Here is a 13898-nt window from a genome sequence, read left to right as displayed (position 1 = left end):
ACTGTGCCGCTTGCCCCCCCCCCACCATGTCTAACAAGCATCCTTGCTTCCTGCCCACCTCCTCCCACCCTCTTTGTCTAGGGGCCTTGGGGGTGGTGTTTAGTCAGCCAGGAAATGAGTCAAAACAACGTAAGTGCTTACAGCGCTGAGGCCCGAGGGGTCTGATCTCTGTGGATTGCTGCTCAAAGCCACATCGTCCAGGATCTGAAAAGCAACTACAAAATATGCCAGGTGTCTCCTTGCATTTCTCCGGTTCCTTGATGGGGCACAAGGCTCATAGACATTCCTCTTCCTCTTACTTCTATACCACAAAAGCCACAGCAGTCTTCCTGCCAGGCAGAGGGAGAGGACCAGAGTAAAAAAGGGGCCCAATCCAGACCAGGAGTTTGGCCTAGTGGTTAAAGTGCTTGCCTAGCATGCATGAAGACCCGGGTTCGATTCCTTGGTACCACATATATAGAAAAAGCTGGAAGTGGTGCTGAGGCTCAAGTGGTAGAGCTCTAACCTTGAGAAAGTCCAAGGACAGTGCTTAGGCCCTGAGCTCAAGCCCAGGACTGGCAAAAAAAGGGGGGGGGGTGATCCTTGAATAGGAGGAGGAAGAAGCATGGGACAGTCAGGTGGTCACCACTTGCCCATGCCTTCGTTCTCTCCCCAGTGAGGGGGCCACCGAGATCCTTGGTGGGCAGAGGAACAGGCTTGAACTGAACATGAGTGGAGCCTTTGAAGAGGATTAAATTGGGATCTGTAGGGATTTTTGTCTGTTGTGTGCTGGTACTGGGACTTGAACTAAGGGCCTCCTGCTCTCTGCCTTTTCACTCAAGGCTGGTGCTCTACCATGTGAGCCACACCCAGCTCTACTCCCAGCTTCTTGATGCCTGTTTGAGATAAGAGTTTCATGTATATGTCTAACCAGGCTGGCTTTGAACTGAGATCCTCTGATCTAAGCCTTCTGAATAACTGGGATTCTGGGCATGAGCCCTTGGCATTCAGCAATGTATTTTTGCTGAACTGGATAGGTGGTCATCTGTTGCCTCGTAAGGCACTTCGAGATCTGGAGATGAGCATGACCAGTGATGAGAGTGATGAGGCAATTGACTCAAGACCCTTCAGGTGGTGAAACTGGCAGGATGTGAAGATAAGACCTTCATGAAGCACCTACTGTGTGCTGGCCATTTGGCTGTGAAATCCAGGGCTGAGGCTCTATTATAAGGCCAAAAATGGTCAGCCAGCTTTGACCCTCTGACTGCTTGCTTCTGGGACCTGTGACTACCTCAGCTGAAATGTGACATAGATTGAGGCACAGAGACTTTCCAGGAAGTTCCAGATCCACATAGAAGAGCCCCGTTTTCTCGGTCCGGTTCCTCTGGCTGATTTCCCTGACTGAACAGGCACTTCCTCTTGTTGAGCCTAATGCAGTCTGAGAATGCCGCATGCTGCTCACAAAGGACTTGGCAGATCAAATGAAACCCATTAGCCACCCTGGGTACAGATCAATCCTGTTTCTAATCTTATCTTCTGCCAAATGAGGGCCTACAGCTCAGGGCTGTCAGGAGGGTTAAGACCAGCTTTCTAAGCACCAAACACGGTGTCTGCAAGACCCCAACCCATTCTCCTACCTCTCTGTTGTAACTGGCATTTTGCATTTCAAAGTAAAACACATCCACAGAGGCCCCCATTGGTCACCTGTGAGAGCTGGTTACCTTTGATTTCACACCTTTCTGTGCATTTTTACTTAGGATCCTCACAGCCTTTAATTACATGCTATGCGAATTGATGAGATGAGTCAGGAAAGAGGCCAGAGCTCTGGCATTAAAACCAACTTTGTAAGATCTTGATAGAAGGCAGTTGGGGGAAAGCCTACTGAATTAAGTGGGCAGGACAAGTGTAAAAAACAGGAGGAAGAAATGGGAAAATATAGAAAGATTTCACAGTCACATCACTTTTCAGTGCCTTTAAGCTCCTGCTTCAGCTTAAAGCATCTGAAACGAGTCATAAATACTGGGACTCGGATGCAGTTTATACACACCGAGCTGTGTGGGCCCCATCTCTAAGCCTTGAAGCCTGGCTCATGAGGTGGGCACATGGATGTACATTTCTATGTTTAAAATGAAAATAGACTGTTGAGAGGATGAATATATCCTGTATCAACGACACCCACTGTCACACCAGCCAAATCTGGTCTTCTTGAGTATAGAAAAGAAGACTTTCACTGTGAGAGCTCCTCCCCCACCATCCCCTCCCTGCTCCTGAGATGGCACCGTCTTCCCTCTCATCCATAGGTAGACTGGGATAAGGATCCAGGCCTCCTGGCTCCCCGATTCAGCTCCTCTAGTGGGATGGTCCTCGGGTTCTCAGGTTCTGGAGCCTGTCAGGATCCTTCTCCTAACCTGTGGCCTGGGCCTCCGTGTTCTCATCTGCGAAATGGGTGACACTATCTCTTATGGGTTAGTCTTAAACCTTTAGGCCCTACTAGGTGGGAGGCTTTGGAATTGTTCTGCCTACATCAATGGGGATTATTAGCTTCTGCCAGGCAAGGAGAGGGGGTGACAAAGAAGGTGACATAGTGGGGGAGAAGTCTGATTAGTGATCTAGCCTTCCCTACTGGTGCTGGGAAGACAGAGCTCAGCTTTTAGCTTCTGCACATCAGCTTTCCCCTCTTTGACTAGCAGAAAGGAGCATTCCACTATTACCTCCCACCCCCAGCCCCTCCATCAGTGTCTTACCTCCACCCGCAGCAGTGTTTCTTATGCCCTAGCTGCCTGAGGTTCTAGGTCATTTTGTCATGGCCGAAGAGAGGCCTGGTCTCAGTTCAAGCAGCAGCAGGAAGGGTGATTTCTGTTTTGCCTGTCTTTCCAGTGGTTTCCAGCGACAGTGATAGCGACTCAGATCTCAGCTCCTCCAGCCCAGATGACAGACTTCCGCCGGCTGGGGTCAGGGACATGAAAGGTGCTAAACCTGGAGGAGAATCAGGTAAGTGTGGGAGGTCAACTGTTTGTTTCCCAGGCCTGAGGCGCAGAACAGCTGGGCTGAGCTGCTGCGGTGGAAGCTTCCCTGGCTGGTGTGTGAAGTTGTTGTGCTCCTCTGTGAGCTAAAGTCTTAGTGACAAGAGGTAGGTCCAGCCAGCCATGCCCTCTGCCTGTGTACCAAGCTCCCCTAGGAACATTCCCCAGCTGAAATTTTGCCTTGTGAATGACAAAAACTGTGCAAATCAGGCACAATGCTTCCTGAGCTAGTCTGTATCCACCCAAAACAGCAGTGGAGTTCTTAACACGTGGTCATCTCCATGCTGGCCCTTCCTTCTTTTTTAGCACATGGGAGGTGGAACAGGTGGTCTCCAAAGATCCTGAGTTTGCTATCTCTGTAACGACACTTCTGTGACTGTCCTATGACAGAGAATTAACTCAAAGGAGACAAGAGAAGGCCTTAGGAAGGAGAAGGAAAGCTGTTTCCTTACCTCAGAATCAAGTGAGGAGTTTTCTGGGAACTGGGTTTGGGGTTTTTTTTCAGTTTGGGAGTTTGGAGGTTTTGGTGCCAGGATAAGACCTCACATTTCTCACTTGGCTTGCTTGTTCATGGCTGGTGCTGTGCTGCTTTGAAACATGACCCCAGTCCAATTTTTTTGCCCACTCATTGGAGACAGAGTGTTGTAGATTTTTCTACCGGGGCTGACTCCGAAACTTGATCCTCCGATCTCAGCCTCCTTACTAGTTAGGATTACGTGTGAAAGCCACAAGTGTCAGATGAGTAACGGGAACTTGGAAAGAAGTTCCAGGAAAGCCAATGTTAGTGCATAAAGGAGAAAGAGCCTTCTAATAACTGCCCCAAACTGGACTTTTTAAAATGCCTTGAGGTGCTATTCTAAAACCAAGACTGAGTAATCCTCTGCCAGAGCCAATGTGGAAGGAATTTCTATCAGGCGTGGAAGTTTGAGGTAAAGGCCTGGGCATACATGCTATTCCTCTGTGTCTGATGCTATGGCAGACATTACTAGTCAATCATCAAATTCCCTTTCATAAAGCCTTCAAGTAGCCTCACATCCTTTTCAAGTGGTCAGTATTGACAGGAGATGAAGCAATACTGCATTAGAAAAGTATAAAGGAAAATGACTTGCCTGCTTTGGTTTCCAAAGCATGCTTCTCCCCTCCTCCTTTCCCTCACACCAACTCTCAGCCATGACCAAGCAGAGCTAGGAGATGGGAAAGGATTGGCTAAAGTATTAGAAGCTCCATCTCTGTCAGCCATGTTTGAGAGAGCATTCTTTTATGAATATACACAGGAAATAATATCTCCCTCTCTTTGCAGCTGAGTTAACACCCTTTCTGTAAAGGTAAGGAAAGCTCATAAATGTCACACTGGTGATGTGTTCCTTAATGAAATGGCCTAGGGTCCATTTTGTTGCCTTGGTATAATATCAGTGGCAGGAGTTATGTCTTGTTAGAACATTCTAGAAGACAGCAGCCATGTGAATGAAAGCAGCTCCCAACATAGGAGTTGCTGGGCAGACAGCCCCATATTTCCCCCACCACGATTCCAAATGAGAAGCTATGACCAGCTGGGCTGTTTTCCCCCCGACTCTATTTTGGATCCATGCAGCACAGAGCCATGCAGGCCCATACCTGGTCTCTTGCAGGTGGCAGTGTGGAATCCCCCTGCATGGAGCTCACTCAGCTGCCCAGCCATCTCTCCGGGAGCCAGAGCAGCTTGGCCAGCGAGGCTGGGGCAGGTTCTGCAGACTCACAGGGAGGCACCCTGCCCCGTCCTGAGCCCAAGAGCTCTGGTGAGTATCACCCACACCTCCTTAGCCACCAATTCCTTCCGCTTCTCTGTCCTCCTCTCCTCATGGTGACCAAGCATGGTGCCAGGTACTAGAGGACAAAAGTATGGTACTGCTGGCCAAGGTTCTGATGGACAGACAGAAGCTCGGAGAGACAGATAACAGGCCTTGAAGCATTCAGCCGATGGATAGAGAGGAGCAGGCCCGGAGTGCAGGCCCTCTGTTCTCTCCCACCCTCGGCTCCTTGTCTCCCACAGCTCTGTGTTTCCTTTCAGACAGGCAGAAGCCACAATGCCCCATGGGGACTGACCTAGGGAGGACCCACTCCACCTCCACCTGTCCTCACTGCATAATGGCCTTTCTCTTTCTCCTCCCAAAGGCAAGAGATACATCCGGGCAAGTCCTCGCTCTTGATGTGGCCTCAGACTGCCCCTCAGCCTGACCTGGGCTTAGACGCTTGTTCCATGAAGCTAACTCTCCTGTGGAAATTCAGAGAGAGAGGCGGGGGGGGGAGGGGCAGGACGCTGCGCTGGAACCAGGTTCCCCGGCTCCTTCTCCTTCTGGATAGGGGCCTGAGCCATCGCCTGTGTCCTGGTACCCATGACCTGTAAACTTAAACCAGTGTTTGGGGGCTGAACCTTCTAGCCCCACCCAGTGCCTTTCTGTGCCCTCCTGTCCAGGACCTCTTCATCCAACACTCCCCCTCAGCCCTCATTTGTATTTATTGTTCTTCCCTTACTCACCAGACTGCCCCAAGTTCAAGTTTGAGGTCTTGGGCTGGCTGGAAGGGCCCTTCCCGTGTGCACTGCAGTCTTGTCCTGCGGGGTGTTCTCCGCTTTGGTGTTCACAGTGAGAACTGTAACTCTTGAGTGTTCCCTTCATTGCTGAGTGTGTTCCCCCCACACACACCAAGTGTGGGTGTGCGTGGAGTCCAGAACAGGTAGGAGGAGAGATAGCTATGCGTTCCAGTGCTCCAGGAGCTCTGTTTAACCTCACTCAAGTGAGGTTTCTTGAGTCTCTCCATGGGCTTCCCAGGTTTTGCTCAGCCAGGAAACATGGGTCCCCTAAGACATGAATTCACTGTTCTGTAGTAGATGCCGGCTGGTATGAAAAATACTCAGTGTAAATGCTTCTGAAAAACCCTTTTCTGAAAAGAGAATTGTGTGTGTGTGTGTACATGTGTAATGTCACTCTTTCCCTCCCTCACCCACCCCAATCCTACAAGCTGGAAGCCTCTCATGCCTTAGCCTTTCTTGCCACTGGCAGATGTAGAAAAACTCACTGTTTTCCTGTGACATATTATGCTTTAGAACTGAAATAATAAAGATTAAAATTTGCATTGAGCCGGTGTGGTAATCAAATACTCCAGTGGCCTGTGTTTCTGAGCTGTCTCAGAAGAGAAATGCGGGGGGGGGCGGGGGGAGGGGGAGCTTCCATTGATTTGCTGCAGTGAAAGGAATGAGCTAGGTCTATGTGTATCTTAGAGTTCACATCCTATGCTGACTGGAAAAAAAGGCCATCTTGGTAAAAAAAAAAAAAAGAGTCAAAATGAGTTATATTTACATACCAGTGTAAAAATATCCTGTATGGGTTGTTGGGGTTTTTTTGGGGGGGGTGTTGGGGGGAGGGATGTACTAGGAATTAAACCCAAGGCTCGCATATGTTAAGCAAGCTGTGTGAAAAAAAAACACATATATGTATATACATAAGTAAATATATATATATATATCCCATCATGGAGCTTGAACTCAGGACCTGGGTGCTGTCCCTGAGCTCTTTTACTCAAGGCTAACACTCTACAACTTTGAGCCACAGCTCACTCCACTTCCAGTTTTTGAGTAGTTAATTGGAGATGAGTCTCACAGGAACTTTTCTCTGCCCAGGCTGGCTTTGAACAATGATCCTCAGATCTCAGCCTCCTGAGTAGCTAGGAATATAGGCATAAGCCATTGGTGCCCAGCTTTTGTTTTTGTTTTGTGATTGTTGTTTTTTGTCAGCCATAGGGCTTGAACTCAGGGTCTGGGTGCTGTCCCTGAGATCTTTTGTTCAACACTCTTTTTTCTACCACTGAGCCACAGCTCTGCTTCCCTTAATTTTTTTTTAATAGTTAAAGACTTCTAGTAACATATAGTGGCCTAAAGATATACATAATTTCTTTTGTTCCCCACCCTAGTTCCCTCTAAAATGACACAAAGTTATAAAAATAGTATGAACCCCAAAACTTACCTGAGATAATGAGTATTTCCATGTGACTCATTTTTCTCATCTGTAAAATGAAGATAATACTTCCTTCCCAGGACTATTATGAACAGTATAAACATGAAAGCTGTGCCAAGCATAGTGTTGCATATCTGTAATCCCAGCTACTCCACAAGTGGAGTCAGGAAAATTATGGTCCAAGACTGACCCAGGCAAAAGCGTAAGACCTTATTTCAAAAGCAAACTAAAAAGCCAGGGCCCCAGTAGCTCACACCTGTAATCCTAGCTACTCAGGAGGCTGAGATCTGAGGACCAAGGTTCAAAGCCAGCCCAAGCACTAACGTCCATGAAATTCTTATCTCCAATTAACTGTCAGAAAACTGGAAGTAGAACTGTGGCTCAAGTGGTAGAGTGCTGAGCTGAAGAGCCCAGGGACAGCACCCAGGCCCAGAGTTCAAGCCCTACAACCGACCAAAAAAAAAAAAAAAAAAAACAACTAAAAGCAAAAGGTATGGCTCACCTAGGTGGCATAAAAAGACAGTGCAGTGACTACATAGTGCCATGGTACCTGGGATACAACTAAATGTTCCCCCTCTGGCATTTGGCTCTTTGGAATAGTAATGCCCAGCTGGATCAGTTCTGCCATTGGCCGGTTCCTGTACAGCTGCTGGGGTCTAGGTCTTGTTCGAGACTTTGGCTCAATAGTCCACAAAACAGACATGACTCCTGCCCTCCTGAGTGACCCAGTGGCCTACACGGAAGGCTCATGGGCGCCCTCCCCTCGGGGACTGCTCTGAGGAGGAGGAGCTGAAGAGGAGCAGGCTGGGAAGGTGCAATCTCGTATCCCCAGGTGATGTGGAAGCTTCTAGGTAGAGACCACAGCGCTCTGTGGAAACCATTTCCCTGCGTTTCATAGGATTAACACCTGCTGGGGGACTTGACACCGACCTTACAGGAGATGGGGGCTGGTGTGTCAGGTGAACCCCTATCTTCACGTGACTCCTCAGGAGAAGACCTGCTGTGTGTCCCACCCCAGGACAGAGCTAAGCATCTGGGCGGGATCACCTCCAACAGCTCAGCTCATTAGAGCCACTTTCACCCCCCAAAAGTGGGGGGCTGGCATCCTTCCCCAACGTAAAAACACCCACCGTCTGGCATAGCACTCCAGGTTCCCAGGAGCTGTGTTATGTGTCTGCGTGTCCCTGCTCCTCCAGTGAAAGTCACTGAGCCCTGCCGAGTGCAGGGAGCAGCAAGGGGGACGCTGCCAACTCAGGCTGGTATGGCCCTCCACCAAGGCTGCCAGGCAGCACCCCCCCACCACAGGCCTCCATTCCACAGAGCCAAGGCTAAAGAGAGAGCAAGTGTTTTTGCCATGAGGGGACGATCACCACTGCGGCTGCCCTCACACCTGCGGCCAGCTCTGGGGAATCCTTGTGTTCCTAAGAGGCATATCACGCTCACTCTTTCCATTTCACAGAAGAGGAAACTGAGGCCCAGAGAGACCCTGAAACACCTGCATTTGCCTCTAGGGCAATCCAATGCCAGTCGTGCCCTTGAGAATTTGCTTGTGAAAACAAATCAGGATGTTGAGAACAGAGGAAGCTGGTATAGGCAGAAGGGACAGTGAAGCCGCTGTCCCATCCAGCCACACTTGGGTGAGTAAAGGTAGCTTTGGCCTAAAGAGCTTCCAGAAGCTTCCAGTGATCGAGCAGCATCTCCTCCCCATCCTGGGCTGTCTCTACATTCACTACCACCCTTCCAAGGCTATAGAAGACAGGCCAAATGGAAGCCCTACACCCATTTACAGCACCTCTCCACTTCCACTTTACCGGCTCCATAACCACCACCAACTTCCTGGGTCTTATTTCTAACCATTCTGTGTCCTTGCGTAGGCAAATCGTACAAAATTGCCCATGGTGTAACACCCACTGTGTGGGCACAGGGCATCTTGCCTGTCCAGGTGGTGAGTTGGAGACTAGAGTTTCACAGACTTTCCTGCCCGAGCTGCCTTAGAATCCTCAGGTCTCAGCCTCCTTAGTAGCTAGGGTAAAAAGCACGAGCCACTCTTGCCTGCCCCTCACCAGTCCTCCATCCACAGACATTTGATTTGTTTCCCCTCTTGGCTGTTGTAAATAATAATTGCTACGAATACAAACATCTGTTTGAGTTCCCGCTTTCAACTTCTCTTGGGTAAAAGCAGGTGTGGAATTGCTGGATCCTAGGAGAATTTTGTGGGGGGTTTTAACGCATTTGTTTTAAGCCATGCTTTCACTCTAACTCAGCCCTAGAACTCTCAGTTCTCCTGCCTCTGCCTCCCAAGGGCTGGGATTCCAGGTAGGTACTTCTACACGCTTGTTTAATTGAGGCACACCAAGCTGCTTCTGCAGCAGCTGTACCATTTACAGCCCCCAACAGAGCAGCAGCGTCTTCTATCATTTCTTCTTTCAGCAGGTTGCTGTCCTGCATCGCCTCACTAACCCCACGAGAACAGATGGTTGCTGTGGAGCCAGGCTGCTCTGGCGTGGCTGGAGTCCTTCTGGACTCTGTACTAGCTGCCTGGCATCCTCCCCTGGGCTTGGTTTCTTGCTTTTCTGTTATCATCTGGAAATGCTTCAAATTTTCAACTAAGGTGCCCTCATCACTACTACCACCGACACCCAGGCCTTGCAAGTTGTGTAGCTCTCCCAGACTGGCCGTGTCTTTCGGGGTGCAGACTCCGACAGTGAACCTGGATCCTCCCCATGGCCCTGCTGCCAGCCCAGTGTGTGTTACAACCCCCACCTGTGAGACGAGAGAGCGAGCTAACCCATTTTCTAATAGCGTGAGGTGGTTGGTCAAACGACCTGTCAATGTGCCACGGATGACACCAAAGAGAAAACCTAGCGCTGGCCCTGCCTACAGCACTGAAGAGAAGGCTCCGCCCGTCCCTACAGAGAGCACTGGTGGACAACCATGGCCAGATCCCAGTGACCTGTATGTTCCTTTCCTCCACTCCCCATGACAGCTGGCGGTAGGCTCTGCCACTGAAGGGCCCCCCCCCCCAACATGCACACTAACCCCTCCAGGCTGTCTTGTGCAGAAGCTAGGGAAAGCATTGCCTACCCCCACCCCCATCCCTGCAGAGTACCAAGAGGAGGGGGAGGAGAATGGCAGGTGGAGGAGAGAGGTGGGTGGGAGCTCTGGGAGCCCAGGAGCCCCAGAGCCCCCACAAGCTGCCACATCATCACTGAGACACACTGAAACTCTGAGCCCTTTGATGCAGGCCCCAGGACGTCTGCAGCTTCTTCGGTGCCAATTACTGGAGAAATAATTCAGTGTGCACACCCCCTGCCTCTCAGCAGATACTCTTTGGGGACATTTTAAATCTGACTGTACCTGCTGAGCAGCTGACAAGTGAAGCCTCTCCCTCTCCCCCTCCCTCCTTCCCAATTGCCATTTCTTCCCCCCTCCTGCCTGACTCTTTAGGGAAAAAGAAAGACCCAAAGCTGTGTCCTCCTAAGAAAGGAACCTGGCAAATCAGTCCCCTAGACCCCCTGTCTATGTTCTAGAATGTGGTGGAGCAGTGCTAAAAGCTCTTGTCTTCCACTGGCTTCTTCAAGGCAGAAGCCAAATCTTATTCATCCTTAAGTCCCTGATTAGCTGGATAATGGGTGGACGAATCAATGTGTGGATGGATGGATGATGGGTGGATAGATGGAAGGAGGGGGGATAATGGATAGATAGGTGGGTGGATAGATGGATGGAAGAAGGGAGGGATGGTGGGATAGTGGGTGGATGTGTGGGTATGTGGATGGACAGATGATGGCTGGCTGGCCGGATGGGTAGATGGAGGGAAGGATAATGGTTGAGTGGGTAGATGGAAGGATGGATGATGGATAGATGAGTGGTGAGTGCACAGGTGGGGGTTAACGTTTGGTTTGGGGTAGATGAATAGAGAGAACAAATGGGTCCAGGTACAGACCCCCAGAACAAGAATTGAGACTGTTAAAACAATACGGGGGGGGAGCTAGAGATGTGTCAGCCTGCCAAGCACAAGCTGAGTTCAAACTGGCTGCCACAAAAAAATAATAATAATAAGGCTTATTGTGTTGAACCTCAGAGCATATTTTAACAGGGCCACAAAACAGACATGAGAAAAAAATACCACCTTTAGAGGAATGAACAGGTCAGAGATAGGATGAGACAAGGGACCCTTAGGTGAAGCCCCTGCACCCTAAGAATGACAGAAGAGCATGTGCCATGGTCCTGTCACATGGTCCTTGCACCGTGGTGATGTCAACCCCTCGTCATCTCACCCTAAATATCCACAATGCCCCCCCCCAACACCTCAGTGTCTTATGGGACTGGATTTGGGATTAAGAAAAGTAGCAAAGGTCATATCTGACTCTATGATTCAGAACTTGTATGTCGAACAGAGTTGGAGGTAACACAAACTGACCTAGGAGTTCATTTTCCAAGAAATCTTAGTCTTTGACCTTTCCCAGAACCCTGATTTCTTTCTTTCTTTCTTTTTCTCTCTCTCTCTTTTTTTTTTTTTTTTTTTTTTGCCAGTCCTGGGCTTCAGCTCAGGGCCTGAGCACTGTCCTTGGACTTTCTCAAGGCTAGAGCTCTACCACCTGAGCCTCAGCACCACTTCTGGCTTTTTTCTATGTATGTGGTACCCAGGAATCGAACCCGGGTTTTCATGCATGCTAGGCAAGCACTTTAACCACTAGGCCAAACTCCCGGCCCCCTCTCTCTCTATTTCTTTTCTTTTTTTTTTTTTTTTTTGCCAGTCCTGGGCTTGAGCTCAGGGCCTGAGCACTGTCCTTGGACTTTCTCAAGGCTAGAGCTCTACCACTTGAGCCTCAGCACCACTTCCGGCTTTTTTCTATGTATGTGGTACCAAGGAATCGAACCTGGGTCTTCATGCATGCTAGGCAAGCACTTTAACCACTAGGCCAAACTCCTGGCCCCCTCTCTCTCTATTTCTTGTTGTGGGGTTTGAACTCTAGAGCTCAGGGTGCTGTCCCTGAGCTCTTCAGCTCAAAGCTACTGCTCTACCACTTGAGCCACAGCGCCACTTCCGGTTTTCTGGCAGTTAATTGGAGATAAGAGTTTCATAGACTTTAATTCCCCGGGCTGGCTTTGAACCTTGATTCTCTGATCCTGACCTCCTAAGTAGCTAGGCATGAGCCACTGCGCCCAGCTTCAGAACCCTAATTTCTTTGGTGGGAGATCCCATAGCCAGGGTGAGCAGCCATCCCAGTTTTCCCAGAACATAGGAGTTTCCTGGGAGACTGGGGTTTTCAGTGTTGAAACCAGGGAAGTTCTAGGGCAGTGGGGAGATCTGATCACTAGAGCCATCGGTATTAGATCACACATGTGGCAAAGAGCGGCCACACGGAGCCTTAGACTGCTCACTTTAGCTAATTCTTATGCAGTAGAGGTAGAGATTAGTCCCCGCTTTCCCTAATTCACAGACAAGGAAACAGACGAGGAGAGGTGAAGCACCTGGCTGAGGACAGCCAGCAGGTGGCAGGGGAAGGATCGGAGCTCTTGACCTGTGCTCCTAACTGCACGCTCATTGTGTCAGCCGACCTTCCATGCTGTGATGAATTGCCTGAGAGAAACTAAAAGGAGGGAAGGTTTTCTATAGCTTCAGTGTTCCAGCAATGGTTGCATGGTCCTGTTGCTTGGAGCCAGTGAAGAGGCGCCATGTCATGGTGAGACCATACGGTTCTGCTCACATCACAGCGTCTGAAGAACAAAAACGGGAGAGAGGAGGGGCCAGGGTCCCATCATTCCCTCCAGAGACCTCACCTCCCCTGACTAAAAGTTCCACAAGTTCCAAATAGCACCATGAGCTGAGGACTTCCCTCTGGAGTTGGGCTCTGGTTGCTGACACCTGTAATCCTAGCCACTTAAGAGGCTGAGCTCGGAGGACTGAGGTTCGAAGCCAGTCCAGGCAGACAAATCTGAGCAACTCTTCACCACCAAAAAGCTAGAAGTAGAGGCATGGCTCAAGTGGTAGAGTGCCAGCCTTGAATGGAAAAAGCTAAGTGACTCAGGGTGAGACCCTGAGTCCAGACACACACATACACACACACACACACACACACACACACACACACACACACACACATATACACATGCACACACACACACAGCCCTTAGTTTGTGTCCTTGTCTCCAATGGGTTCCATGTCCCACCCCACCTCCCAATACACCTCCTCCCCATACTCTCCTGCTGGCACTCCCTCCTGGCACAGGAGGCAGCGTTTCCTGCCTGCCTAGCCTGGGGAGTTCTGAGCTGGGAATTCAAAGAGCTCAGCACAGAACAGGCTCCAACAGGGTCAGCTAGTGGAAATAACAAGATGATAAATTATTCTAGGGAAAGAATGATTTTCCTTATAGCCTACTTGACTCACAAAACATCGTGATCATGTTGGAAATTGGAGGAGTCAGAGCTGGTATCTGGGGAAAGAGAAATAGAAGCTTTCTGCCTGCTGCTGGCAGCACAGCTCCCAGGTAAGTATAAGTGTGGGGTCAATCCCAGACTGGGCACACAAAAAGCCATCTCCTCCCTTAGTGGCCCCAAGCAGCAGGGCCTGAGTCTCAGTAAGTTGCAGGCATTGGACTTCTCTGCCTCACCTCTTTCAACCTATACCCACACCCCTCGATCAGGGGGCCCAGAACAGCTGCTTGGCGCAAGGGATAATGGGAGCTGTATAGAGCAGAGGTGAAGGGAGGTACAGCAGGAGTGTCACAGCTGCAGTGGAGATGACGGGAGCTGCCTCAGAGTTGACGAGGATTGGATTCAGGACCTTCAGGATCTTCTGGGATACCACAGCCTGACACAGCAGGACAGCTTCCAAAAGTGGGCTCCTGCCCTAGTGACCAGGTCCGAACCACCTCCACAGTCTGGCACTCACCTGGGATGCTT

The 13898-nt window shown here is 49.9% G+C and overlaps 1 protein-coding gene across 2 annotated transcripts in view; it reads left to right on the top strand.

The window, feature by feature from the left end:
* Positions 1–5281, top strand: part of Rph3al (rabphilin 3A like (without C2 domains)) — a 97679-nt gene extending 92398 nt beyond the window's left edge. For both annotated transcript variants that reach the window (XM_090350477.1, XM_090350476.1), the window contains exons 7-9: positions 2857–2970; positions 4631–4777; positions 5154–5281. In XM_090350477.1, coding sequence (XP_090206603.1) covers positions 2857–2970; positions 4631–4777; positions 5154–5188 — 296 coding nt within the window. In that variant the 3' untranslated portion in view covers positions 5189–5281. The remainder of the gene's footprint in view (positions 1–2856; positions 2971–4630; positions 4778–5153) is intronic.
* The last annotated feature ends 8617 nt before the right edge of the window (positions 5282–13898 follow it).

This window comes from Megascapheus bottae, chromosome 17, assembly GCF_031878675.1.
Source record: "Megascapheus bottae isolate mThoBot1 chromosome 17, mThoBot2.hap1, whole genome shotgun sequence".
NCBI classification, from domain to species: domain Eukaryota; kingdom Metazoa; phylum Chordata; class Mammalia; order Rodentia; family Geomyidae; genus Megascapheus; species Megascapheus bottae.
This window is presented reverse-complemented; position numbering and strand designations above follow the sequence as displayed.